The sequence below is a fragment of the Manis javanica genome, chromosome 4 (genome assembly GCF_040802235.1).
Source record: "Manis javanica isolate MJ-LG chromosome 4, MJ_LKY, whole genome shotgun sequence".
Classification (NCBI taxonomy): domain Eukaryota; kingdom Metazoa; phylum Chordata; class Mammalia; order Pholidota; family Manidae; genus Manis; species Manis javanica.
The window spans coordinates 74782070-74810041 of record NC_133159.1 but is presented as its reverse complement, the minus strand read 5'-3'; the positions used below and the strand labels follow the sequence as shown (position 1 = coordinate 74810041).

Genomic DNA, 27972 nt, shown 5'->3' with positions numbered 1-27972 from the left:
GCACGGCTTCCCGGGGCCCCGGACACACGCAGACTTTCTCCCGCTCCCCCGCCAGCGCCTGCCGCCCGAGCCACGGCCCTTACCTGCAGCTCCGTGAGCAGAATCTCCCCCCGCTCGGGGTTGGACGCCATTGCGCTCTGCCTGGACTCCGCACCTGGACGTTGCCGCCGCCGGCGGAGGGAGAAGGCGGGAGGGACCGGGGTGGGGGGTGAGCAGCAGGGAGAGAAAGAAATAAACTAGGGATTCATGGAGGCGCAGCCCCTGCTAGCGGCGCGGCTTATTTCGCCCGGTTCATGGAAAGCGGCGGGGAGCGAGGGCACTCGTAGCGGGCTCCCACTCGTCGCCCGCCAGCGCCGGACGCTCACTCTGTCGCTCCCGCTGGGCGAAACCAAGAGCCGCCTCAAGCTCCTCGGTGCGGGGCGCTGCGGCCGCGGCTGCAGCTCCTCCTGTCGCACCATTTGGCTGTCACTGCGTCGCAAAAGCGGCCTCACTTGGCGGCTGCCAGGACACGTGACGGCTGCGGCCGCTACCTCCCGCCGGCAGGGGTAGGTGGGGCGGAGGGGACCTGGAGGGCGGGAGCGGCGCGGGGGGGGCGGGGCGGCTTCCCGTCTGCGGCGCGGGTAACTAGTGGACCTGGCCGGGGTGAAAATGAGAGAGGCCCGGGTCCGCGTCTCGTGGGAGGCGGGAAGAGGAAGCCAGACAACACACGCCCGCTTTCCAGTTGCGTTTAACGGGCCCCACCGTGAATGCTAAAATTGAACTCGGGAGCCTACTCTCTTGTTTTTTGGGTTGTTTTCTCCCAGTGCCGCTTGCGAAGTTAAGGCCTAACTTAAAGGGGCCCCTCTATAACCTCCACAATCCAAAGAGTTTTAGGACTCAAACTTCATAGATTTTCCCCGTCCCTCGCCTCCACTGTGGACCTAAACTATTAATTTTGACTTTTGTTCCCTCTATCCCCGTTGCGCCTTTCCGACCCGTGAGGTGCACCAGCTGGCTAAACTGGGGTGTGGTCTGTATTTTTCAGGAAATGTTAGTGGCTCGTGGTCCCTTGCAACTTTTAATGCACAGCCTTTAAGATTCCTTTTCTCAAGCGCTGAACTACTATGGTTTGGGCTGTACAACTCCACTGAATTTGGAATTTATCTGGCTTCCTGAATGGCTTTAATTGAATCAATTGAAGGAGGTAGGGCGGGATCAGCCCCACGAATAGTAAAATGCCAACTTTATTTGGTGTAGTAAATATACAAGCTAACCTGTTCATTAGTAACATACAGCTAAGTAGTGTTAAGTTTAGGTTTAAAAACTGACACTACAGTATTAAAGAAATCAAAGTCTCCAACTTTTGTCTGAGCAGTGAATGGATATAATAGGCAGTTGCCTTACTTTTGATTATTTGAGGCTGACATGCAATGGCTCTGTTAAAAGCTACGTGGAGAAAGTGGTAGGGGTGGGGTTATTTAGTTAGCTAGCTACTTAAAGGGCTTAGTTGGCATTCTTAAGTACCCTATTATGTACTCCTCTTATATTCCCTGTAAGATCTGTTGGGCTGACTCTAGGTGGTATGTTTATCTTTTTGTCTTCTCAGGTCTCACGCATTAATTTGACAGACATTTTTTGAAGGTTTCTAGTTCTGTGACCATGCTTTCAGAACTTCAACTCATGATAGATGATAAAGAAATTTTATGGTGTGTATTTTAAATTTTTACAACTTTATGGGTTTAATGCATTGCTTTGGTTGAAAATTATATTTACAATATATGAAATAACACTTGGAAAAGCCAGGATATAATTGACTTCCCTGGTATCTAAGAAACAGACAGTTCTAGGCCCTGGAGTTATATCTAGGCTTAAGTAACTCATTGTCCCTGGAGTGACTGAGTCCTTTGGAGAAACAGACTTGTGTCTAAACAAATATAATACAACTTTAAATGGCAGTCACAAAATGTTAGTGATGCACTGCATTCAGATACATACACATATATATTTTGTATGTGTGATAAAATGAACATAAATTTACCATTTCAACAATTTTAAGTGCACAATTCAGTGACATTAAGTCCATGCAGGTACATTTTGCTTATTTTTACCTTTCCTTACTCCATAATGGATTTGAGATGTCTGACATGAACACTGTCATTTAGTGGGTGCTTAATAATAATGGAATTAAAAATTACCTATGTAAGGACTTAAAAATACAGTCATGAGTATTCTTTTTACAAATAAATTGAGATATAACAGAGAAAATGTTTACATTTTAGCACCATGAAATTTTAGAACAGACAAAATGTCTAGCTTATGTCTTAGAAGAAAATAAGCCATAATTTACTCTTTAGGAGCATGGCAACATTACTACTTAATGGCAGAAATTGAGACAAGAAACTACATCTCCTAATTGTGAATCCCACGCATGTTTGAACATACACTAGGCTACTGTACATACTTTAAAATATAATCCTCATTTAAACTGAATCAGCATTATAGTCCCAAACTTTTTAGCATAGAAAGAGACTCTCCAACTTTACATATTTCTACTGCTAAAACTAGTATTAGTAATTTTAATTTTACATATCACATGTAAATGTAAGCAACAAACAAAATGTTTTTAAAGTTACAGGAATTATTTCTGAGATTAGTTATGATGAGGTAAACAGTACAATAAAAAAAAGGGAGGCCAAGACAATATAAAAACTGCTTGATAATCTGGAAGATGTGATAGTTTAAACAATAAATTGGTTTCATTTGAGCTAAAAACTACTACCCAGCTCACAGTTTCTGTTGGGGGGTGGGGTTGGGGTGGGGAAATAATAAGACATGAAAAATAAGCCCACTTGAAAAAGGTTTAATGGAAACCCCTATCATGTTGATTCAGAAGAACTGTATTCAGTCCCTATTTGCAAGAGTTTTTAGGGCATCCTAAGTATAGTTCTTCTCAATTCATTTTCTAATATATATTAATAAAAAAGAAAAATTTTTTTCTTTTTTACAAGTGTCTATGTAAAAGATACAGACCTCAAAAATACCTGAATTTTATTACTAGTTATATAGGTACTTTTGAAATTTTCTCATAGATAATTTAAGTCTTTAAGAAGTGGAAATGACCATGGACATATAGAAATAGTTACAATAATAAGAAGATAGAAAATGTTATCTTCTACTTTCTTTTTTTTCCATTAAGGTATTATTGATACACACTTTTATGAAGGTTTCACATGAAAAAACAATATAGTTACTACATTTACCCGTATTATCAAGTCCAAGACCCATACCCCATTGCAGTCACTGTCCATCAGTGTAGTAAATGCCACAGAGTCACTATTTGCCTTCTCTGTGCTACCTTGTCTTCCCCATGATCCCCCCCACACCATGTGTGCCAATCATAATACCCCTCAATCCCCATGTCCCTCTCACCCAATGCAGCCTCCCCTCCCCCTCCCCTTTGGTAACCCCTAGTCCCTTCTTGGAAACTGTGAGTCTGCTGCTGTTTTGTTCCTTCAGTTTTGCTTCATTGTTATACTCCACAAAAGAGGGAAATCATTTGGTACTTGTCCTTCTCTGCCTCATTATTTCACTGAGCATAATATGCTCCAGCTGCATCCATGTTGTTGCAAATGGTAGGATTTCTTTGTTATGGCTGAATAGTGTTCCATTGTGTATATATACAATTTCCTCTTTATCCATTCATCTACTGATGGACACTTAGGTTGCTTCCATATCTTGGCTGTTGTAAATAGTGCTGCAATAAACATAGGGGTGCATATGCCTTTTTGAATCTGAGAACTTGTATTTGGATAATTCCTAGGAGTGGAATTCCTGGGTCAAATGGTATTTCTATTTTTATTTTTTTTGAGGAAACTACATATTGCTTTCCACAATGGTTGAACTAGCTTGCTTTCCCACCAGCAGTGTAGGAGCGTTTTCCTTTTGCCACATCCTCACCAGCATTTGTTGTTTTTTGTCTTTTTGATGCTGGCCATCCTACCTAGTATGAGGTGATATCTCATTGTGGTTTTAATTTGCATTTCCCTGATAATTAGTGATGTGGAGCTTCTTTTCATGGGCCTGTTGGCCATCTGAATTTCTTCTTTGGAGAATTGTCTCTTCATATCCTCCGCCCACTTTTTAATTGAGTTATTTGCTTTTTCGGTGTTGAGGCGTGTGATTTCTTTATACATTTTGGATGTTAACTCCTTGTCGAATATGTCATTTACAAATATATTCTCCCATACTATAGGATGCCTTTTTGTTGTGCTGATGGTGTCCTTTGCTGTACACAAGCTTTTTAGCTTGATACAGTACCATGTGTTCATTTTTGCTTTTGTTTCCCTTGCCTGAGGAGATACGTTCAGGAAAAAGTTACTCCTGTTTACATTTTGCTTATGTTGTCTTCTAACCGTTTTATGTTTTCATGACTTACATTCAGGTCTTTGATCCATTTCGAGTTTACTATTTTGTATGGGATTAGACAATAATCTAATTTCATTCTCTGGCATGTAGCTGTCCAGTTTTGCCAACACCAGTTGTTGAAGAGGCTGTCATTTCTCCATTGTATGTCCGCGGCTCCTTTATAGTATATTAATTGACCACATATGCTAGGGTTTTTATCTGGGCTCTCTAGTCTGTTTCACTGGTCTATGGTTCTGTTCTTGTGCCAGTACCAAATTGTCTATCATGATTACTGTGTCTTTGTAGCACAGTTTGAAGTCAGAGAGCATAATCCCCCAGCTTTATACTTCCTTCTCAGGATTGCTTTGGCTATTCGGGATCTTTTGTGGTTCCATATGAATTTTAGAACTATTTGCTCTAGTTCATTGAAGGATGCTGATGGTATCTTGATAGGATTGCATTGAATCTGTAGATTGCTTTAGTAAGGATAGCCATTTTGACGATATTAATTCTTCCTATCCATGAACACGGGACGTGTTTCCATTTATTGGTATCTTCTTCAATTTCTCTCATGAGTGTATTGTAGTTTTCAGAGTATAGGTCTTTCACTTCCTTGGTTAGGTTTATTCCTAGGTATTTTTTTGTTTTGATGCAATTGTGAATGGAATTGTTTCCTGATATCTCTTTCTGCTATTTCATCATTAGTGTATAGGAATGCAACAGATTTTTTGTGTATTAATTTTGCATCCTGCAAATTTGCTGAATTCAGATATTAGATCTAGTGGTTTTGGAGTGGATTCTTCAGGGTTTTCTATGTACAATATCATGTCATCTGCTAACAGGGACAGTTTAACTTCTTCCTTGTCAATCTGGATGCCTTTTATTTCTTTGTGTTGTCTGATTGCCATGTTTAGGACCTCCAGAACTATGTTGAATAAAAGTAGGGAGAGTGGTCATCATTGTCTTGTTCCCGATCTTAAAGAAAAAGCTTTCAGCTTCTTGCTGTTAAGTATGATGTTGGATGTGGATTTCTCATATATGGCCTTTATTATGTTGAGGTACTTGCCCTCTATACCCATTTTGTTGAGAGTTTTTATCATGAATGAATTTTGAATTCTGTTGAATGCTTTTTCGGTATCAATGGAGATGATTATGTGGTTTTTGTCCTTATTCTTGTTGATGTGGTGGATGATGTTGATGTATTTTCTAATATTATACCATCTTTGCATCCCTGGAATAAATCCTACTTGATCATAATGGATGACCTTTTTGATGTATTTTTGAATTCGGTTTGCTAATATTTTGTTGAGTATTTTGCATCTGTGTTCATCAGGGATATTGGTCTGTAATTTTCTTTTTGTGGTGTCTTTGCTTGTTTTTGGTATTAGAGTGATGCTGGCCTCATAGAATGAGTTTGGAAGTATTCCCTCCTCTTATACTTTTTGGAAAACTTTAAGGATAGGTATTAGGTCTTCATTAAATGTGTGATGAAATTCAGCAGTGAAGCCATCTGGTCCAGAAGTTTTGTCCTCAGGTAGGTTTTTGATTACCAATTCAATTTTGTTGCTGGTAATTGGTCGATTTTGATTTTCTGTTTCTTTCTGGATCAGCCTTGGGAGATTGTACTTTTCTAAAATGTGTGCATTTCTCCTAGGCTATCCAGTTTGTTAGCATATAATTTTTCATAATATTATCTCATAATTCTTTGTATATCTGTCATGTCCATAGTGATTTTTCCTTTCTCATTTCTGATTCTATTTATGTGTGTACACTCTCTTTTTTTCTTGATAAGTCTGGCTAGGGGTTTATCTAATTTGTTTATTTTCTCAAAGAACCAGCTCCTACTTTCATTGATTCTTTCAACTGTTTTATTCTTCTTGATTTTCTTTATTTGTACTCTAATCTTTATTATGTCCCTCCTTCTACTGACTTTGGGTCTCATTTGTTCTTCTTTTTCTAGTTTTGTTAATTGTGAGTTTAGATTGTTCATATGGGATTGTTCTTCTTTCCTGAGGTAGGCCTGTATTGCAATATATTTCCCTCTTAGCATGGCCTTCACTGCATCCCACAGATTTTGTGACATTGAATTATTGTTGTCATTTGTCTCCATATTTTGCTTGATGTCTGTTTTTATTTGGTCTTTGTTCCATTGGTTATTTAGGAGCATGTTTCTATGCCTCCATTTGTTTGTGGGATTTTTCATTTTCTTTGTGTAATTTATTTCTAGTTTCATTCCTTTGTAGTCTGTGAAGCTGGTTGGTACAATTTCAATCTTTTTGAATTTACTGAGGCTCTTCTGTGGCCTAGTGTATGATCTATTCTTTTTTTTCTAATTTTTTTCTGAAGGTGTTATTGATACACACTTTTAACAAGGTTTCACATGATAAAACAATGTGGTTACTACATTTACCCATATTATCAAGTCCCCACCTATACCCCAATGCCGCTAGATGCTACAGATTCACTATGTGCCTTCTCTGTGCTACACTTGTTCTCCCCGTGATACCCCACACCATGTGTACTAAACATAATACCCCTCAATCCCCTCCTCCCTTGCTCCTCACACCCCTCCCACCACCCTTCCATTTTGTAACTACTATTTCCTTCTTGGAGTTTCTGAGTCTGCTTCTATTTTGTTCATTCCGTTTTGTTTCTTTATTATACTCCACAGATGAGGGAAATCATTTGGCACATATCTTTCTCTGTCTGGCTTATTTCACTGAGCATAATGTCTTCCAGCTCCATCCATGTTGTTGCAAATGCTAGAATTTGTTTCTTATGGCTGAATAATATTCCATTGTGTATATGTACCACATCTTCTTTATCCATTCATCATCTGCTGGACACTTAGGTTGCTTCCGTATCTTGGCTATTGTAAAAAGTGCTGTGATAAACATAGGGGTGTACATGTCTTTTTGAACCTGAAAGGTTATATTCTTTGGGTAAATTCCAAGGAGTGGAATTCCTGGATCAAATGGTATTTCTATTTTTAGTTTTTGAGAAACCTCCGTATTGCTTTCCACTATGGTTGAACTAGCTTACATTCCCACCAGCAGTGTAGGAGGGTTCCCCTTTCTCCGCATCCTTGCAAGCATTTGGTGTTCTTAGTCTTTTTGATGCTGGCCATCATTACTGGTTTGAGGTGATATATCATTGTGGTTTTAATTTGCATTTCCCTGATGATTAGTGATGTGGAGCGTCTTTTCCTGTGTCTGTTACCCATCTGCATTTCTTCTTTGGAGAACTGTCTCTTCATATTCTCTGCCCATTTGTTAATTGGGTTATTTGATTTTTGGGTGTTGAGGTGTGTAAGTTCTTTATATATTTTGGATGTTAACTCCTTGTTGGATATGTCATTTACAAATATGTTCTCCCATACTGTAGGATGACTTTTTGTTCTGTTGATGGTGTCCTTTGCCATACAGAAACTTTTTAGTTTGATGTAGTCCCATGAATTCATTTTTGCTTTTGTTTCCCTTGCATGAGGAGATGCATTCAGGAAGAAACTGCTCATGTTTATTCAGGAGATGTTTGCTTATGTTGTCTTCTAAGAGTTTTATGGTTTCATGACTTACATTCAGGTCTTTGATCCATTTCGAGTTTACTTTTGTATAATGGGGTTAAACAATAATCCAGTTTCACTCTCTTACATGTCACTGTGCAGTTTTGCCAACACCAGCTATTGAAGAGGCTGTAATTTCCTCATTGTATGTCCATGGCTCCTTTATCATATATTAATTGACCATATATGGCTGGGTTTATATCAGGGCACTCTAGTCCGTTCCATGGGTCTATGGTTCTGTTCTTGTGCCAATACCGAATTGTCTTGATTATTGTGGCTTTGTAGTAGATCTTGGAGTTGGAGAGTGAGATCCCTCCCACTTTATTCTTCTTTCTCAGGATTGCTTTGGCTATTCGGGGTCCTGTGTGGTTCCATATGAATTGCAGAACAATTTTCTGTAGTTCGTTGAAGACTGCTGTTGGTATTTTGATAGGAATTGCATTGAATCTGTAGATTGCTTTAGGCAGGATGGCCATTTTGACAGTATTAATTCTTCCTATCCATGAACACAGGATGTGTTTCCAGTTATTCATATCTTCTTTAATTTCTCTCATGAGTGTCTTGTAGTTTTCAGAGTATAGGTCTTTCACTTCCTAGGTTAGGTTTACTCCTAGGTATTTTAGGTGAATGGAATTGTTTTTCTGATTTCTTTTTCTGCAAGTTCATTGTTAGTGTACAGGCATGCCACAGATTTCTGCATATTAGCTCTGTATCCCACAACTTTGCTGAATTCCGATATTAGATCTAGTAGTTTTGGAGTGGATTCTTTAGGATTTTTTATGTACAATATCATGTCATCTGCAAACAGGGACAGTTTAACTTCTTCCTTGCCAATCTGGATGCCTTTTATTCCCTTGTGTTGTCTGATTACCATGGCTAGGACCTCCAGTACTATGTTGAATAGAGAAGGGGAAAGTGGGCATCCTTGTCTTCTTCCCAATCTTAAAGAGTGAATGCATTGAATCCAGTATTATGTTGAATAGAAGAGGGGAAAGTGGACATCCTTGTCTTCTTCCCAATCTTTAAGGAAAAGCTTCAGCTTCTGGCTCTTAAGTATAATGTTGGTTGTGGTTTTGTCATATATCGCCTTTATTATGTTGAGGTACTTGCTCTCTATACCCATTTATATGAGAGTTTTAACCATGAATGGATGTTGAATTTTGTCCATTGCTTTTTCACCATCTATGGAGATAATCATGTGGTTTTTGTCCTACTTTTTGTTGATATGGTGGATGGTGCTGATGGATTTTTGAATATTGTATCATCCTTGCATCCCTGGAATAAATCCTACTTGATCATGATAGATGATCTTTTTTATGTATTTTTGAATTCGGTTTACTAATATTTTGTTGAGTATTTTTGCATCTATGTTCATCAGGGGTATTGGTCTGTAATTTTCTTTTTTTGTAGTGTCTTTTCCTGGTTTTGGCATTAGAGTGATGCTGGCTTCATCGAATGAGTTTGAAAGTATTCCCTCTTCTTCTACTCTTTGGAAAACTTTAAGCAGGATGGGTATTAGGTTTTCAGTAAATGTTTGATAAAATTCAGCAGTGAAGCCATCTGGTCCAAGATTTTTGTTCTCAGGTAGGTTTTTGCTTACTAGTTCAATTTCGTTGCCAGTAATTGGTCTGTTCAGATTTTCTGTTTCTTTCTTGGTCAGCCTTGGAAGGTTCTATTTTTCTAGAAAGTTGTCCATTTCTTCTAGGTTTTCCAGTTTGTTAGTATATAATTTTTCATAGTATTCTCTAATAATTCTTTGTATTTCTGTGGTATATGTAGCAATTTTTCCTTTGTCTTTTCTGATCCTGTTTATGTGAGTAGACTCTCTTTTTTTCTTGATAAGTCTGGCAAGGGGTTTATCTATTTTCTTTATTTTCTCAAAGAACCAGCTCTTACTTTCATTGATTCTTTCTATTTTATTCTTCTCAATTTTAGTTATTTCTGCTCTAATCTTTATTATGTCCCTCCTTCTACTGACTTTGGGTCTAATTTGTTCTTCTTTTTTTAGTTTTGCTAATTGTGAGTTTAGACTGCTCATATGGTATTGTTCTTCTTTCCTGAGGTAGGCCTGTATTGCAATATACTTCCCTCTTAGCATGGCCTTCTCTGCATTCCACAGATTTTGCGGTGTTGAATTATTGTTGTCATTTGTCTCCATATATTGCTTGATCTCTGTTTTTATTTGCTCATTGATCCGTTTGGTTATTTAGGAGCATGTTGTGAAGCCTCCATGTGTTTGTGGGATTTTTCATTTTATTTGCATAATTGACTTTTAGTTTCATATCTTTGTGGTCTGAGAAACTGGTTGGTACAATTGCAATCCATTTGAATTTACTGAGGCTCTTTTTGTGGCCTAGTATATGGTCTGTTCTTGAAAATGTTCCATGTGCACTTGAGAGAATGTGTATCCTGCTGCTTTTGAGTAGAGAGTTTTGTAGATGTCTGTTAGGTCCGTCTGTTCTAATGTGTTGTTTAGTGCCTCTGTGTCCTTACTTATTTTCTCTTGGGCCGATCTGCCCTTTGGAGTGAGTGGTGTGTAGAAGTTTCCTAGAATGAATGCATTGAATTCTATTTTTCCTTTTAATTCTGTTAGTATTTGTTTCACACATGTAGGTGCTCCTGTGTTGGGTGCATAGATATTTATAATGCTTATATTATCTTGTTGGACTGACCTCTCTATCATTATGTAATGTCCTTCTTTGTCTCTTGTGACTTTCTTTGTTTGGAAGTCTATTGTGTCTGATACAAGTACTGCACCTCCTGCTTTTTTCTCCCTACTAGTTACATGAAGTATCTTTTTCCATCCCTTTACTTTCAGTCCGTGTATGTCTTTGGGTTTAAGTGAGTCTCTTGTAGGCAGCATATAGACAGGTCTTTCTTTTTATTCATTCAGTGATATGGTCTGTGTCTTTTGATTGCTGCATTCAGACCATCTACATTTAGGGTGATTATTGATAGGTATGTACTTACTGCCATTATAAGCTTTAGAATTGTGGTTACCAAAGGTTCAAGAGTAATTTCCTTCATATCTAAGAGTCTAACTTAACTCACTTAGTATGCTATTACAAACATAATCTAAAGTTTGTTTTTTGTTTTTCTCTTCCTTTTTATTCCTCCTCCATTCTTTATTTATATTAGGTATCATATTCTGTATTCTTTGTCTATCCCTTGACTGACTTTAGGGGTAGTTGATTTAATTTTGCATTTGCTTAGTATTTAACTGTTCTACTTTCTTTACTGTGGTTTTATTACCTCTGGTGATAGCGATTTAGCCTTAGGAACACTTCCATCTATAGCAGTCCCTCCAAAATACACTGTAGAAGTGGTTTGTGGAAGGTAAATTCTCTCAGCTTTTGCTTATCTGGAAATTGTTTAATCCGTCCTTCAAATTTAAATGATAACTTTTCCAGGTAGAGTATTCTTGGCTTGAGGCCCTTCTGCTTCATTGCATTAAATATATCATCTACTCCCTTCTGGCCTGTAAGGTTTCTGCTCTAAAGTCTAATGGTAGCCTGATGGATTTTCCTTTGTATGGGATCTTTTTCTTTCTATGGATGCTTTTAATAGTCTGTCATTTTCCTTGATCTTTGCATTTTAATTATTATATGACTTGGTGTTGTCCTTCTTGGGTCCCTTGTGTTGGGAGGTCTGTAGACTTCCATGGGGAAGTTTTCAGCAGTTACCTCCTTAAAGACACTTTCTATCCCTTTTTCTCACTCTTCTTCTTCTGGTACCTCTCATAATATGAATAATGTTGCATTTGGATTGGTCACACAGTTCTCTCAGTATTCTTTCATTCCTAGAGATCCTTTTTTCTCTCTGTGCCTCAGCTTCTTTGTATTCCTCTTCTCCAATTTCTATTTCATTTAATGTCTCCTCCACCACATATAATCTGCTTTTAAATCTCTGCATTGTAGGGGAGAAGATTAAAGATGGTAGCATGAGAAGAGACAGAAGCTTCCTCCTAAAACCACATATAATATGAAAATATACTTAATACTACTAATCATGAAAAAGAAACAGGATAGAGAGCTACGCCAGACTGCATAAACTTGGAGACAAGAAAAACCTCCCAGAACAGCATAATGTTCCAAAGCCATGGCCCAGCAGGACCCAAGCCCTTCCCACATGCCAGCTCGCTGGCTGGAGCAAGAGAAACAGAGTAGGGAGGGAGTGGAAGCCTGGGACTGCTAAACACCTAGCCCTGGAGATCTGCTCTGGGAGCACAAACCTTCACTTCATGGTGCTCTCCTGATTAGGGGGGTTGGGAAACTAAGACACACAGAATACCTGGAGAGACTGAGGTTCCAGCCACTTGTGGGGAACAGGGATCCATATCTGGCTGCCTCTAGGACAAAAAAAAGGGGGGCAGTTAGAGAAACTTCCTAACAGTAAGAGGGCTTCAAAAGTGGCAAGGATTGGGTAGAGCTTACTGCTCAGGAGAAAGGAAAGGTAGTCAAAATTGTCTGGGTTTACTCTGCCCAGCAGGTTGGGAACTTTGAGGATCTTCAGATGCTCCAGCCCCATGGCTGGCTACACAGCTCCAAGGCCACCATCTGTGATACGCATCCTGCTGTGCCTTCCTCTTGGCCTGCCCCTACCCTAATGTTAGGCCAGCCAGAGGGAAGCCCTGCCTATAGCAGCTACAAACGCAAAGCATAGAGGCTTATGTGTGCTCAACCAACTGGTTCTGGCAATGGAGACAGGCATAGCAGCCAGGAAGCAGGAAACAGCTCTTTCCTCCCTGCAGACACCAGCATCGCTCCCCTGCAACCCCTAACATCACTCCAGGGCCTGAGCAGCTCGAGAGAGTAGAGCTTCTGGGCACTGAAGTGCACCACATACAAGTATGAAACGTCAAAGGAACCTGATTTGAAGTAAAATTATGAATACACCAGAGAAAGATTCAAGTGAAATCAACCTCATGAATCTTCCTGAAAGAGATTTCAAAATAAAAATCATTAACATGCTCATAGAGGTACAGAAAAATATTCGAGAACTCAGGAATAAATTCCAGTTGGAGATCCAATCATTATGAAACACAGTATCAGAAGGGAAACATACAATGGAAGGTTTTAAAAGCAGATTAGCTATGGTGGAGGAGATGATAAATGAAATAGAAATTAGAGAAGAGGAATACAAAGAAGCTGAGGCACAGAGAGAAGAAAGGATCTCTAAGAATGAAAGAATATTGCGAGAACTGTGTGACCAATATAAATGGAACAATATTCACATTATAGGGGTACCAGAAGAAGAAGAGAGAGAAAAAGGGATAGAAAGTGTCTTTGAGGAGGTAACTGCTGAAAACTTCCCCAATCTGGTGAATGAGATAGTCTCTCAGGTCATGGGGATGCACAGATCTCCCAAAACAAGGAACCCAAGGAAGACAACACCAAGTCATATAATAATTAAAATGGCAAATATCAAGGATAAGGACAGATGATTAAAAGTAGCCATAGAGAGAAATAAGATCACATACAAAGGAAAGCCCATCAGGCTATCATAAGACTTCTCAGCAAAAACCTTACAGTCCAGAAGGGAGTGGCATGATGTATTTAATGCAATGAAGCAGAAGGGCCTCGAACCAAGAATACTATATCCAGCAAGATTGTCATTTAAATTTGAAGGAGGGATTAAACAATTTCCAGATAAGCAAAAGATGAGAGAATTTATATCCCACAAACAGTCTCTACAGTGTATTTTGGAGGAACTGCTACAGATGGATGTAAGGTTTAATAGCTGTCACCAGCGGTAAAATAAACACAGTAAAGAAAGTAGAATAGTTAATTATTAAGCAAATGCAAACTTAAATCAACAACCCCCAAAGTCAGTCAACGGATAGACAAGAGTATAGAATATGATACCTAATATATATAAAGAATGGAGGAGGAATAAAAAGGAGGAGAAAAAACCCTTCAGATTGTGTTTATAATAGCATACTGAGTTAAGTTAGACTCTTAGATAGTAAGGAAGTTAACCTTGAACCTATGGTAATCACAAACCTAAAGCCTACAATGGCAATAAGTACTTACCTATCGATAATCACCCTAAATGTAGATGGTCTGAATGCAGCAATCAAAAGACATAGTCAGTGAATGGATAACAAAACAAGACCCATCTATATGCTGCCTACAAGAGACTCACTTTAAACCCAGAGACATACACAGACTAAAAGTGAAGGGATGGAAATCGATATTTCGTGTAACTAATAGGGAGAAAAATGCAGGAGGTGCAGTACTTGTATCAGACAAAATAGACTTCCAAACAAAGAAAGTCACAAGAGACAAGAAAGGACATTACATAATGATAGAGAGGTCAGTCCAACAAGAGAATATAAGCATTATAAATATCTGTGCACCCATCACAGGAGCACCTACATGTGTGAAACAAATACTAACAGAATTAAAAGGAAAAATAGAATTCAATGCATTCATTCTAGGAGACTTCAACACACCACTTACTCCAAAGGGCAGATCAACCAGAGAGGCACTGAACAACACATTAGAACAGAGAGGTACAGAACTCTCTACCCCAAAAGCAGCAGGATACACATTCTTCTGAAGTGCACATGGAACATTTTCAAGAATAGATCATATACTAGCCAAGAAAAAGTGGCTCGGTAAATTCAAAAAGATTGAAATTGTACCAATCAACTTCTCAGACCAAAATTTATGAACTAGAAATATATTATGCAAAGAAAATTAAAAATACAACCAACACACGGAGGCTTCACAACATGCTCTTAAATAACCAATGGATCAATGACAAAATAAAAGCAGAGATCAGGGATTATATGGAGACAAATACAGCAATAATACAGCATCACAAAATCTGTGGGACACAGTGAAGGCCGTGCTAAGAGGGAAGTATATTGCAATACAGGCCTACCTCAGGAAAGAATAACAATACCATATGAGCAGTCTAAACTCACAATTAACAAAACTAGAAAAGGAAGAACAAATGAGGCCCAAAGTGAGTAGAAGGAGGGAAATAATAAAGGTCAGAGCAGAAATAAATAAAATTGAGAAGAATAAAACAATAGAAAGAATCAATGAAACAACAGCTGATTCTTTGAGAAAATAAACAAAATAGATAAACCCCTAGCCAGACTTATCAAGAAAAAAAGGGAGTCTACTCACATAAACAATCAGAAATGACAAAGGAAAAATCACTACAGATACCACAGAAATACAAAGAACTATGCGAGAATACTAAGGAAAAGTATATGCTAACAAACTGGATAACGTAGAAGAAATGTACAACCTTCTAGAAAAATACATCCTTCCAAGGCTGATCTGGAAATAAATGGAAAGTCTGAACAGACCAATTACCAGCAACAAAATTGAATCAGTAATCAAAAACCTACCTAAGAACAAAATACCTGGACCAGCTGGCTTCAACTGCTGAATTTTATCAAACATTTACTGAAGACCCAATACTGATCTTCCCTAAAGTTGTCCAAAAAAGTAGAAGAAGAGGAAATACTCCCAAACTCATTCTATGAGGCCAGCATCACAAATACTAAAACCAGGCAAAGACACTACAAGAAAGGAAAACTACAGACCAATATCCTTGATGCACTGATGCAAAAATACTCAACAAAATATTAGCAAGCCATATTAAAAAATACATCAAAAAGATCATCCATCATGATCAAGTGGTATTTATTCCAGTGATGCAAGCATGGTACAGCATTTGAAAAACCATTAACATAATCCACCACATCAACAAAAGGACAAAAACCACATGAGCATCTCCATAGATGCTGAAAAAGAATTTGACAAAATTCAACATCCATTCATGATATAAACTCTTAACAAAACAGGTATAGAGGGCAAGTACCTCAACATAATAAAGGCCATATATGACAAACCAACAGCCAACATTATACTTAACAGCAAGAAGCTGAGAGCTTTTCCTTTTAGTTCAGGGAAAAGACAAGGATGCCCACTCTCTCCACTTTTATTCAACATAGTTCTGGAGGTCTACCCATGGCAATCAGGCAACACAAAGAAATAAAATACATCCAGATTGGCAAGGAAGAAGTTAAACTGTCCCTGTTTGCAGATGACATGATATTGTACATAGAAAACCCTGAAGAATCCACTCCAAAACTACTAGGTCTAATATCTGAATTCAACAAAGTTGCAGGATACAAAGTTAACACACAGAAATCTGTTGCATTCCTATACACTAATAATGAACTAGCAGAAAGAGAATACAGGAAACAATTCCATTCATGATTGCATCAAAATGAATGTAATACCTAGGAATAAGCCTAACCAAGGAACTGAAAGACCTATAGTGTGAAAACTACAAGACACTCCTGAAAGAACTTAAAGAAGATACCAATAAATGGAAACACATCCTGTGCTCATGGATAGGAAGAATTAATATTGTCAAAATGGCCATCCTGCCTAAAGCAATCTATAGATTCAATGCAATTCCTATCAAAATACCAACAGCATTCTTCAATGAACTACAGAAAATCGTTCTGCAATTCATATGGAACCACAAAAGACCATGAATAGCCAAACCAATCCTGAGAAGGAAGAATAAAGTTGGGGGTATTATGCTCCCCAACTTCAAGCTCTACTACAAAGCCACAGTAATCAAGACAATTTGGTACTGGCACAAGAACAGAACAATAGACCCATGGAACAGACTAGAGAGCCCAGATATAAATCTGATCATATATAGTCAATTAATATACAATAAATGAACCATGGACATAGAATGGGGATATGACAGCCTCTTCAACAACTAATATTGGCAAAACTGGACAGCTATATGCAAGTGAATGAAACTGGATTATTGTTAAAAGTAAACTCGAAATGGATCAAAGCCCTGAATGTAAGTCATGAAACCATAAAACTCTTAGAAGACAACATAGGCAAACATCTCCTGAGTATAAACATAAGCATCTTCTTCCTGAATGTATCTCCTCGAGCAAGGGAAACAAAAGCAAACATGAACACATGGGACTACATCAAACTAAATAGCTTCTATATGGCAAAGGACACCATCAACAGAATGAAAAGGCATCCTATAGTGTGGGAGAATATATTTGTAAATGACATATCTGGCAAGGGGTCAACATCCAAAATATATAAACAACTCACATGCCTCAACACCCAAAAAGCAAATAACCCATGTAAAAAATGGACAGAGTATATGCAGAGACAATTCTCCAAAGAAGAAATTCAGATGGCCAACAGACACTTGAAAAGATGCTCCACATCACTAATTATCAGGGAAATGCAAATTAAAACCACAATGAGATATTACCTCACACCAGTAAGGATGGCCAGCTTTGAAAAGACTAAGAATAACAAATGCTGGCGAGGATGCAGAGATAGGGGAACCTTCCTACACTACTGGTGGTAATGTAACCTAGTTCAACCATTGTGGAAAGCAATATGGAGGTTTCTCAAAAAACTAAAAATAGAAATACCATTTGACCTGGGAATCCCACTCCTTGGAATTTATCCAAAGAATACAAGTTGTGAGATTCAAAAAGACACATGCACCCCTATGTTTATCACAGCACTTTTTACAGTAGCCAAAATCTGGAAGCAACCTAAGTGTCCATCAGTAGATGAATAGATAAAGAAGATGTGGTACATATACACAATGGAATACTATTTAGCCATAAGAAAAAAACAAATCCTACCATTTGCAACAACATGTTTGGAGCTGGAGGATGTTATACTCAGTGAAATAAGCCACATGGAGAAAGACAAGTGTCAAATAATTTCTCTCATTTGTAGAGTATAACAATGGGTTAAAAACGAAGGAACAAATCAGCAGCAGACTCACAGACTCCAAGAAGGGCCTAGTGGTTACCAAAAGGGAGGGGTGCCAGAGCCAGTTCAGGAGGGAGGGACATGGGGATTCAGGGGTATTATGTTTAGTACACATTGTGTGAGGGGTCACAGGGACAACAGTGTAGCACAGAGAAGGCAAATAGTAAATCTATGGCATCTTACTATACTGATTGACAGTGACTGCAATGGGGTTTGGGTGTGGACTTGATAATATGGGTAAATGTAGTAACTATATTGTTTTTTTCATGTGAAACCTTCGTAAGAGTGTATATCAATAATACCTTAATAAAAAAAGGTGAAAAATAAATAAATAAATAAATCCCTCCATTGTATTCTGTAATCACTGGATCTCTATCCTGAATTTGTTCCTGAGTTCCTGAATATTTTTCTGTGTCTCTATGAGCTTGTTTATGATTTTTATATTGAAATCTCTTTCAGGAAGTTTGATGAGTTCAGTTTCACTTGACCATTTTTTCATTGTTTGTGGCATTTTGGTTTGAACTAGGTTCCTTTGACGTTGCATATTTGTATGTGACACCCTGTAGTGCCTAGAAGCTCTACTTTCTGGAGCTGCTCAGGCCCTGGAGTGATGTCAGGGATTGCAGGGGAGTGATGCCGGTTCCTGGGGGGAGGAAAGAGGTGTTTCCTGCTTCCTCCCTGCTATGCCTGTCTCCACTGCCAGACCAGTGGGCCGAGCACACAGGTGTATGACTGTATGCTTTCAGTTTGTAGCTGCCGTAGGTAGAGCTTTCCTCTGGCTGGCTTGACACCGTGGCCGGGGCTGCTGGTTTGTGAGTCAGGTGTTGGGTGGCCAGGAGGAAGGTGCAGCGGCCTGTGTATCACCGTGTGGGGCCTCTGAGCTCTGTAGCCTGCCAGTGGGATGGATCACCTGAAGCTCCAGAAAGTTCCCAACCTGCTGGGCAGAGTGAGCCTGGACAATTTTGTCTGCCTGTCCTTTCTCCTGATCAGTAAGCTCTGTGCAATCCTTGCCCTTTAACAGCCCTCTCGCTGAAGGAAGTCTCTCGGGCTTCCTGCTTTTCTTTCGTCTCAGAGCATCTGTATATGGATCCCTGTTTTCCGCAAGTGGCTGGAATCTCAGTCTCTCTGGGTATTCCACCTTTCTTAGCTTTCCGACCCCACTAATCACCAGAGCACCATGCAATGTAGGTTTTTGCTCGCAGAGCAGACCACCAGGGCTAGGTGTTCAGCAGTCCCAGGCCCCTATTCCCTCCCCACTCTCTTTCTCTTCCCCTGCCAGTGAGTTTCAGTGGGGGAAGGGCCTGGGTCCCACCAGATCATGGCTTTAGTATGTTACCCTGTTCCATGAGGTCTGTTCTTTTCTCCAGGTGTATGCAGTCTGGTGCAACCTTCTTTCCTGTTGCTTTTTCAGGATTAGTTGTATTAGTTATATTTTCATATAATATGTGGTTTTGGGAGGAGGCCTCTGTCTCACCTCTCATACCACCATCTTTAATCTCATCTTCTACTTTCTTTTGTAAGATGGAAGAAATGTTACAGGGAAAACCCTAGTAGGGATGAACTAATTTTTTTGTCTTCTGTGCTACTGGTGACCGACAGACATTCAGATATTCAGATAACAAGGGTCCTCCTTTCACTTAGATCCCAAGTGAAATGAGACAAGAACTGTATATCCAGGGAAAGTCAGAATCTTTGCTTTGTTAAACACAGTTTTTATTGCCTTGCATTTTTTATTTCCTGTTTGTTCTTGATGTTTATAAAGTATTTTAGAAAATTCTAGCTTATCCCAACAGCATTATAGAGAATTGTGGGAAAGGCGTTTTTGTTTTGTTGTTGTTGTTTTTAAGGTACTGTTAAGAGTAATCTTCTATTCCCAAGGGAGTAAAGTGAAGTAAAGGTGGTAGTCAAAGTAAGAGACTCCCTGAAGAGAGGCAAAACTCAGGGAGACAGAGTCAAAATTACTTGGTCAGTACACTTTTCGTCCTTGGGAAACCCCTCAGGGCTTGTTTCCATAACTCCTTTGTATGTTCTATGAGGATAATTTTGAGAACAAGGTTGTTAAAGTCAGGAGCGCAGTAGAGTCAGCTATAGTGACTGTAACAATACTCTTTGGGGTGTTTGCTCAGCCTCCATCCCCTTCTCTGAGTATTGCCCCTATCTGCTGCAGCAGAAGTCTCTGTAGACATGTTGATTCTGCCTGACTGACCTAGATCTTTTGGCGAACTATGGGTGGACTATGACAGAATGTCTTCCAGTTTACCCAACCAGATTCTCTATTCGAGAATTTAGAATTAATACTGGAATGTTGATCAACTGGTGGCCCTAGAGTGGGAGCTGTTGTGGTTCTAGAGCTAGAATGACCATTTTCTGCCATGTGTATAAAGAAGCAGAAAGAGCTGACCTTTGGAAAGAGAAAAGAAATCCTTCCTTCCACTCACTGGGAGTATAATTCCCAAAGCACTACCTGGTCTTTGTCTTCATGGAACTTATAGTTTAGTTAAAGGGACATAATGACAAATAAGGTGAATTCAGGGTACTTTAAACATAGGTCAAACATCCTTTCCTCAGTACTTCACACTTAAGCTGAGATCTCAGTGGTGAGTAAATATTAACTGGGGGGAAAAGTATAAAGAACTTTACAAGAGAAAAATAACATAGCTAAATGTTCTAAGGCAGGAAGGAGCAGCTTGTGTAAGCACTGAAAGGCCAGTGGGGCTGTAGCAAAGAGATGGAACAATAGAAACAGCTCATAGATTGTGTATATCAGTTAGAATAAGCTAGGTTATGCTGAGGAACAAATGATTCCAAAAATCTCAAGAGCCTATGATAAGGTTTGTTTATCTCTTGTACTACTTGCCCACCATGGCTCTGCTCCATGTCATCTTCACTCTGGACTCAGGCTGACAAGGCAGCCTCTATCTGGAATATTGCCATTGTAATGGCAGAAGGAAAAGAAAAGTGGTATATCACCCACTGGTTTTTAAAGTGTTGCTCACATTTCACTTTGACTATTTATCTGCCAAATCTTTGCCAAGCCTGAGAGCACCAAGGGGACAGAAAGGGGCACCATATCGAAGGGCATTAAATGTAGGTGAATAGTAATCCAGTTCTACACCATATTGAAGATTTTGACATTTATCTTAGGAGCAGTGGAAAACCATTAAATAAATTTCCATTTACAAAATTCTGTCTGACCATGGTGAAGAGAACAACAGAAATGAGCAAGAGTGGATGTGGGGAGCAAAATTTAGAGGTCATTTCAGTCTTCCAGGCAAAAATGGATACTAGAGTCATTGCACTGGAAATGGAGAAAAGCTAATAGATTTAAAAGATAGGATGATCCAGTAATGTGCAAATAGAAGCAGAAACAAGAGACTTTGTGGCCCTGGGATGGTGAATTGCTAAATTTGTTCCTGATATGTTACCATTTTCTGGTTCCAGTCTTCTGGGAAATCTAGTATATGTTTGTTCTTGGATTCCCTGTGTTCTCCTAATTAGTCTCCCTTTTTGCTTAAGTTAATCTGTGAATGTGGTGTGTGTGTGTGTGTGTGTGTGTGTGTGTGTGCGTGCTCAAGCATATAGTCCTAACTGAGCCATTCAGTCAAGGTGAGAACCATCAGAGAAAGTGACACCACCAGTCTGGCTATAGAGTAGAAGTAAGTAGGACCAGCTTAAATACTGTTGTCTCCTCTTCCAATGACTCCTTCCTTATCTAGTCTACTTACTATTCCCAAAAGATCCTGACACAGGTAAATGTACAAATTATAAACACTAGGTATATATTAAACCTGGAATAAACTTTCCTGTAACACTTTTTGACAAAGCTATTTGGGCACTTACATTTCTTTGTAGAGTCTTGTATAAAATACTGTTCCACTGCTAAACTAAAGTGTGTCTGTGTGTCTTATATGGCCTATTCTTATATCACTTACGAATAGATATGTGTGTATATTTCTGTTTGTATTACAGAAATATTTTAGGTTAACTATCAGCTTGGCATTTCCTGTCCCTCAGAAACAGGTAAGCTTGCCTTGAATGCCCAGTTTCACAGCCTCTAAAATCAAAAGCTTCTGCTTCTCATCCAATTTTTGAGACTCTGGCAGGTTATTTACAGAAGGCTGCCTGCTTCTCTCTCCCTCCACAAACACACAACACTCCCTCACTGCCTGTGTTCCTTGGTTCCACCAATATTAATATGGACCTGAAGCTCAACTTCACCAGTTACCCCTAATACCAAGTTCTCAAGCATTTATGAATTCATTAACTTGGTACCAAAGATTTAAGAGGGGTCATGCTATAGGATGTGATACCTTTTACTCTGAATCTGGGTCCGCCTCTCTTTTTCTACCCTCAATAGATTAACAAGCAAATATTACTCATTTCTCAGACTGTTACAGTTTGATCATACTCAAGTTCTTCTGATTTTCAACTGTTGTTTCAAGTAAGATCATTTGGGAATTTCTTCTAAAAATATCAATGTTGTCATGAAAGGGATACCAGAAAATACCATTTTCTTAGCTTGGTATGTAGCCATCAAATGAATTGTAACATTTTGAATTTTATGTATTTGTAGTCAAGAAAAAGATAGTATGTTTTAACCACCATTGAGACACTAAACTTTTTATTCTAACACTCAGTATCCCTTTATATCCTTAAAATTATAGAAGACACCAAAGAGCTTTTGTATATGTGGGTTATATCTTCTGATATGTACTGTATTAGAGCTAAAACTGAAGAATATTTTAGAACAAAAGAATATACAAGCTCACATTTCATTAGCCTTCAGAATGAGAACTTCATGCCATGTCACACCTCTGAAAATCTCTACACCTGTGGGAAAATAATAGTGGAAAAGGCAAGCAACATCTTAATATTACTATGAAAATAGATTTGACCTTGCAGACCCCCTGAACCATACTTTGAGTACTGCTGTTCTAACCTGTAAGATTGCCTCTGATGATTCTGAATTAATAAAGTTTCTCTACATGTGAATATGGGAATGTGATCTCTGTGCTTCCAGAGTTTAAGATCTCCTACTATGTCAAAAGAATTATAAGCTTCTGAGCTTTTCAAATGAATTATTGGTGTGGAACATGAGAAATTTTGGTTGTCCTTGTCAAAATGAAAAAAGGAATATATGCATAAAAATGTTTATAGAAAGCATGAACCTTTTACTACTAGTGCTTCCTTTATCAGAAAACTCTTGCAACTGTAAAATGCAATAAAAATCAGTAGGCACAAAGAACTTAAAATCCATTATACCAAACATTTAAAGAGGTTTGTGTATGGTGGACAGCAGGGAGGTAGCTTTCCTACTGCTATTTCTAAATAATAGCACCCAGCTATTATTCAGTAAAGTGTATTTAAGTCCTAATTAGGGAAAAGCTAAACTTTTATAACAAAGAGGCCCCAAATATTATGGTGTAAAGAACACTGGAATTTTTTATTCTCTCACATGCAAAGATTGCATAAGATAAGAAATCCAAGTTATCAGGCTGGCTTTCCTCCATGAGGCCATCCAGGGACCCAGCTTCCTTCTTTCTCACTGCTTTACCATCCACTATGGCATTATTCTCAACTGCATGATTGAAGCTGTGTCAAGGAACTCCATGACCTACCTTGTGGAAGGAAAAGACAGCATTGGAGGATCATATGTCGTATGTCTTAAGGCCCAGACTCCAAATGAGCACACATAATTTCTGCTCCCATTCCACTATGAGAAGGTTGTTATTTAAACACATCTAGCTTCCAGTAAGGCTGAGAAATGTACTTTCTAACTAGCCGTGGGTCTAGCCACAACTTTTACTGACTAAGAGGGTCAGGGTGGATTTTAATGAACAATTCAGTGTCTATTTGTAATCAATGATTTTTTTCCATCAGCAAAGTATTCTACTCAGGCTTTAAAATCCAAGCTCAAAATCTGTAACTGTGAGACCCTCTAGGGCCTAGAGTAAATACATTCAATGTGTCAGTTAAAAAAAAAAAGACCATACATATTTTGACATTTATAGCATACTGCTGTGCTAGAATAATATCCCCTCTACACTTTCCTGGAACCCAGCCATCATTCTGTGAGAAGCCAGAGCCTCATAGGGAGGCTATATGAAGGTGTTTGGTCAACAGTCCTACCTGAGTCCAGACTTCAAATCGTCCCAGCCCAGGTACCAGCCAGGTGAGGGAAGAAGCCATCTTGGAACAGACCTCCCAGTCTCAGCTATTTCAGCCCCCATCCATCCAAGTTGCCAGCTGATGAAATAATCCTATTTGACGCCACAAATACATGGAAGGAGACAATCCCTGCTATGCCCTGTGCAAATTCCTGAACCATAGAATTTGCAAGCATAATAAAATTGTTTGTGTGCTTTAGGGATGGGGGCACAATAGATACAAGTGGCAATAGAAAACTGGAACATATATTCCAAACTGGATGTTTAGATAATCCCTCTTTTCAAACTTGCCATTGATAGAATTTTCCTGAAACATTTAAATTATCTAAGCCAATTAAAAATAAAGTTTAGCTTTTACAGTAAATTCACTCATTTGACAGTATTTATAGAGTACCTACGATTTAATAGGGTACATCTGTAAACCACATATTTTGACCCAGTTATATTTACTCTTATGTTTCCTGAGTAGATTTTAAGCTTGAGTGAAAAATAATAAAAATCAGACTACTGTAATCTCCATAGCATTTAGTATATAGAAAGCTTATTATGAGTAGAAAAGAACTGATAAGAACTTGTTTGATCATAATTTTTAAATTTATAATAGAAGTATATATGTACTCGTTTTTCATGTTCATACATACAGTTTATTCTAATTAAAAATAAGAACTGCTAGTTACAAGTACTTATAAAAACAACTTTAAACTATGTCACTATAAAGATTCTTATGAAGGGTTTCCTATTAAAGATGCTATTTTGGAAGAGTATTACAATCATTTGCATATGTATTTTTGTATGCAGATAACTCACCTAATCTGTGTTTTGCTTTTACAGTTGAACTGTATGTAAGCCTCTCACCGAATGAAATTTTAAAGTATCTTATCAACACACACACACAAGCAGTTTGAATGGTGTAAAATATGAGATCCACTTTTCAATTGCTTTACTTTGTTACATATCACAACTTGAGCTTCCTAAAGTTCCATTTATCAGAGCAAAATGTGGATGATTCAAATACCATGCTTCAGTTGCCTTCATCATTTGAATGAGATAAAGTCTCAGCAAGATGTATTCAAGAAACTGTGGTTCAAACTGTGTTATCCTGCTATAAAGCAATCTGCTAAACATTTCTGAAGCAATTTAGACAGCTGTTACTTAGTTGCAAACAATGTGGATACTTAATCTATTGAGTTGAAATTGGGGTTGCAGAGAAAATATTCAGTTTCTCCTGAGTTCATTTGCTACGTAGAAAAATGTTTCCTGTTTTTTACATGGTAAGGATGGAAAGCTAAGAACTATCTATATAAAGGAAAGAATGAAAACGACCAACTTTATAAATTGGGTTTTTATTAAAGTCTGTAGTATTGCAGATATAATCACACTATATACTCATTGTATAAACATATTTTAAGGGTTTTTTTCTCAAAAGACTATGACATGAATTTAATTTTTTCCCAGCTTATATCTTAGTATAAATTCTTCACAGGTATTGGTAAATGATTTACCTATATTATCATCTTCCTTTTTTCACTGTTTTCTTACACTGATAAAAATCTGTATTTGGAGTAAATAATTACTCACCTAAAAAATACATGCCTTCCTGATTTGAGACACATTTCAGAAATAATTCTTTGTATTGAGACAGTTAATAAAATATGTTACATTAGTCAACTATACAATAATCTTTTATATTGATCAAACCATATTAAAAATTGAAATTCAGTATTTATAACATGCATCAATATGTGAATAAAGACAAAGAGATATAGATACAGATGTTCATCAAAATAAAGGAAAATAAATGCTCATTTTTTATTTATTTTTTTAGCCAGCTATTAAAGATATCATTAAGGGTTTGACAAAAACTTCTTCACCATGTAGACATATAGGTACAACTATAGTGTTAAAATTCAGGTGTAATTGTTTAAAATAATTGGTAGATAAGCTGGATTTCCTCATTTTCAATTTCTTGGTTTAACCTTATGAATTTGGCCTTAGAGTTAACAATAATAAAGCAAATAATTTCTACAGCCTGTTGATTATTTAACAGATTTTACATTACCCCAGATTTTCACTTTTGAATTGTCTTTCTAAACTCATGAGCCTTCTAACACATTTTTCTCCTCCCACTGGCTTATGATATAGACTAACAATTCCAGTAATGGCAACTCTGAATGAATAATTTTTCATTAGCACCTGGTTCAGTGCCCTAGGTACCCAGTGACAGTTGATCTCAATTTGGGCCTTCTCCTATCATATAAATGATGAGTTTAAATTCTTTAGCTGTAAGGATACACTCAACTCAGTTGTTTTTTTTGAAAGGTAAATGAGGCCTGAAGCTATAATGACTTTATAAAAAAAACAAAGCTAACGCTAGGTGTTAAAGTTTGATTTGTCATCTGTATGTAGTTCATACAGGACATTTTTTGCCTAAGGCAGTGTTAACAGATGAAGAGAAGGACATTCCTGGGAACTATAATAGTAAGGATTTTCTACATATTCATTCCCTGTACACTTGTTGTGATATTGATGTGGTCTCTTTGATAGAGATAGCTTGTAGATAAATAGTAGTTAAACCTATAAGGGGCAAAATATGTTTTTCAATATACCACCATCTCTTCCCTGACCTAGGCCACCTGCCTTCCCTTCTTACCTCCTTATTTACCCCACTTGATTAGAAATTACTTGAAATGGACTGGTGAAGTAAGACATATAGAGTAAGTGTAATATCCCACAGCTACAGCCTCAATTCATTTCAGGGTTTGGTGGATTCTATGAAAAATCTATAATTCTGAGGTGATTTATACCTAACCTGTCCCAAGAGAACAATCCTAACTTTAAATTTTTCAAAAGAAAAACAATCCATATTTTATCCATAAATCAGTCTTAAAAATCTTCCTTTTCTTAAATCTATACATTTTTCAAATTTAAGTCAAGGCCCTACTATCAGTGTTAAAAATAGAATAGCTATGATTTTTACACTTAGCAATTGGAAAAATAATAATTTTCAGATTATGTATATATTAGATATATATGATTGGATGATTTATTTAACTCTAATTGTCAAGCAATTATCAATCTGTTACATGTAATCCAAATTCAGTTTTCTTAAATATCAAGGGAATGTGTTAGGGCCTCATTTCCATCTTAAAATTTGGGGGGATCTGATTAACATGATCAACCAAGGTACAGAAAAGAAAGTTCTTCATTTCCACTTCAGACTGTCAGAGTTTAAGACTTGAGTTCTAGCTTTAAGTCAAATTGCCCCTACAATTCTACTTTTACTGCTTTTACCTAACTGTGTTATACTATTTTATATTTCTCTGTGTGACTATATTGGCACCTATTTAATTGAGTCAAGAGGAGTAAAATAGTAAAGAACAAAAAGGGAAAGAGGATGAAACAACAGTAAAATTTAGAGTTAAATAAAATATCCATTCAATTTCCCTCTCTCCAGAGAACCTCTATCAGCTCTAAGTTCAACTCCCTGAGACTGAAATGATTCTTCTCTCCACCTGTGCCTGGACCAATATACTCATTGGAATCAACCATCACTTTTGATGAAACATAACTTGTGTTACATGTGTGTATATTGACATGGGTTAAATACATTTCTTATGTCTGTAATAATATTATAATAATAAACATTTATGCCAAGCACTATTCTAAAAGGTTTATATTTTGTCCTCCTAACAACCCTATAAAATACTACTAGTACTTATTTTTTATAAGGAGAGGAAGCTAGGACTCAGAAGGGTTAAGTGAACTGTGTAAGGATGCAAAGCTGCAAGAGGCAGACCCAAGATTCCAAGTTGGCTGGCTCCAAAGCCTATGCTGTCTTAATGCTAACACCGACACAATGATGAACACCAACATCCATTTACTAATGGGTTGAGGCACAACACATGTACAGAAACTAAGAAGCAGCAGTTCCTCAGAAAATAGGATTTGGGACACCATTATATTAATTCTAGGTTTTCTGTTATGTCCTCAGCTAGCATGGTTACTATGCTGAATATTTCCTCTAGGTTATTCTCTTCTCTCTGTTACACCTACT

The 27972-nt window shown here is 37.9% G+C and overlaps 1 protein-coding gene and 1 long non-coding RNA gene across 3 annotated transcripts in view; one reads left to right on the top strand and one right to left on the bottom strand.

Annotated features, from left to right (window-relative positions):
- The window catches only part of PKN2 (protein kinase N2), a 138331-nt gene extending 137888 nt beyond the window's left edge, over positions 1-443 (bottom strand). Inside the window, exon 1 of one of the 2 annotated variants that reach the window (XM_073234241.1) lies at positions 84-443. Coding sequence is in view for 1 of the 2 variants with exons in the window: in XM_036996329.2 (XP_036852224.2) it covers positions 84-131 (48 nt within the window). In the remaining variant the exon portion in view is untranslated. The remainder of the gene's footprint in view (positions 1-83) is intronic. The other variant, XM_036996329.2, reaches the window with a different exon arrangement.
- LOC108384074 (uncharacterized) lies at positions 412-27578 on the top strand. The gene is made up of 4 exons (XR_005055357.2): positions 412-545; positions 1586-1685; positions 21721-21771; positions 27373-27578. It is a non-coding gene; the product is annotated as an uncharacterized lncRNA (long non-coding RNA).
- The last annotated feature ends 394 nt before the right edge of the window (positions 27579-27972 follow it).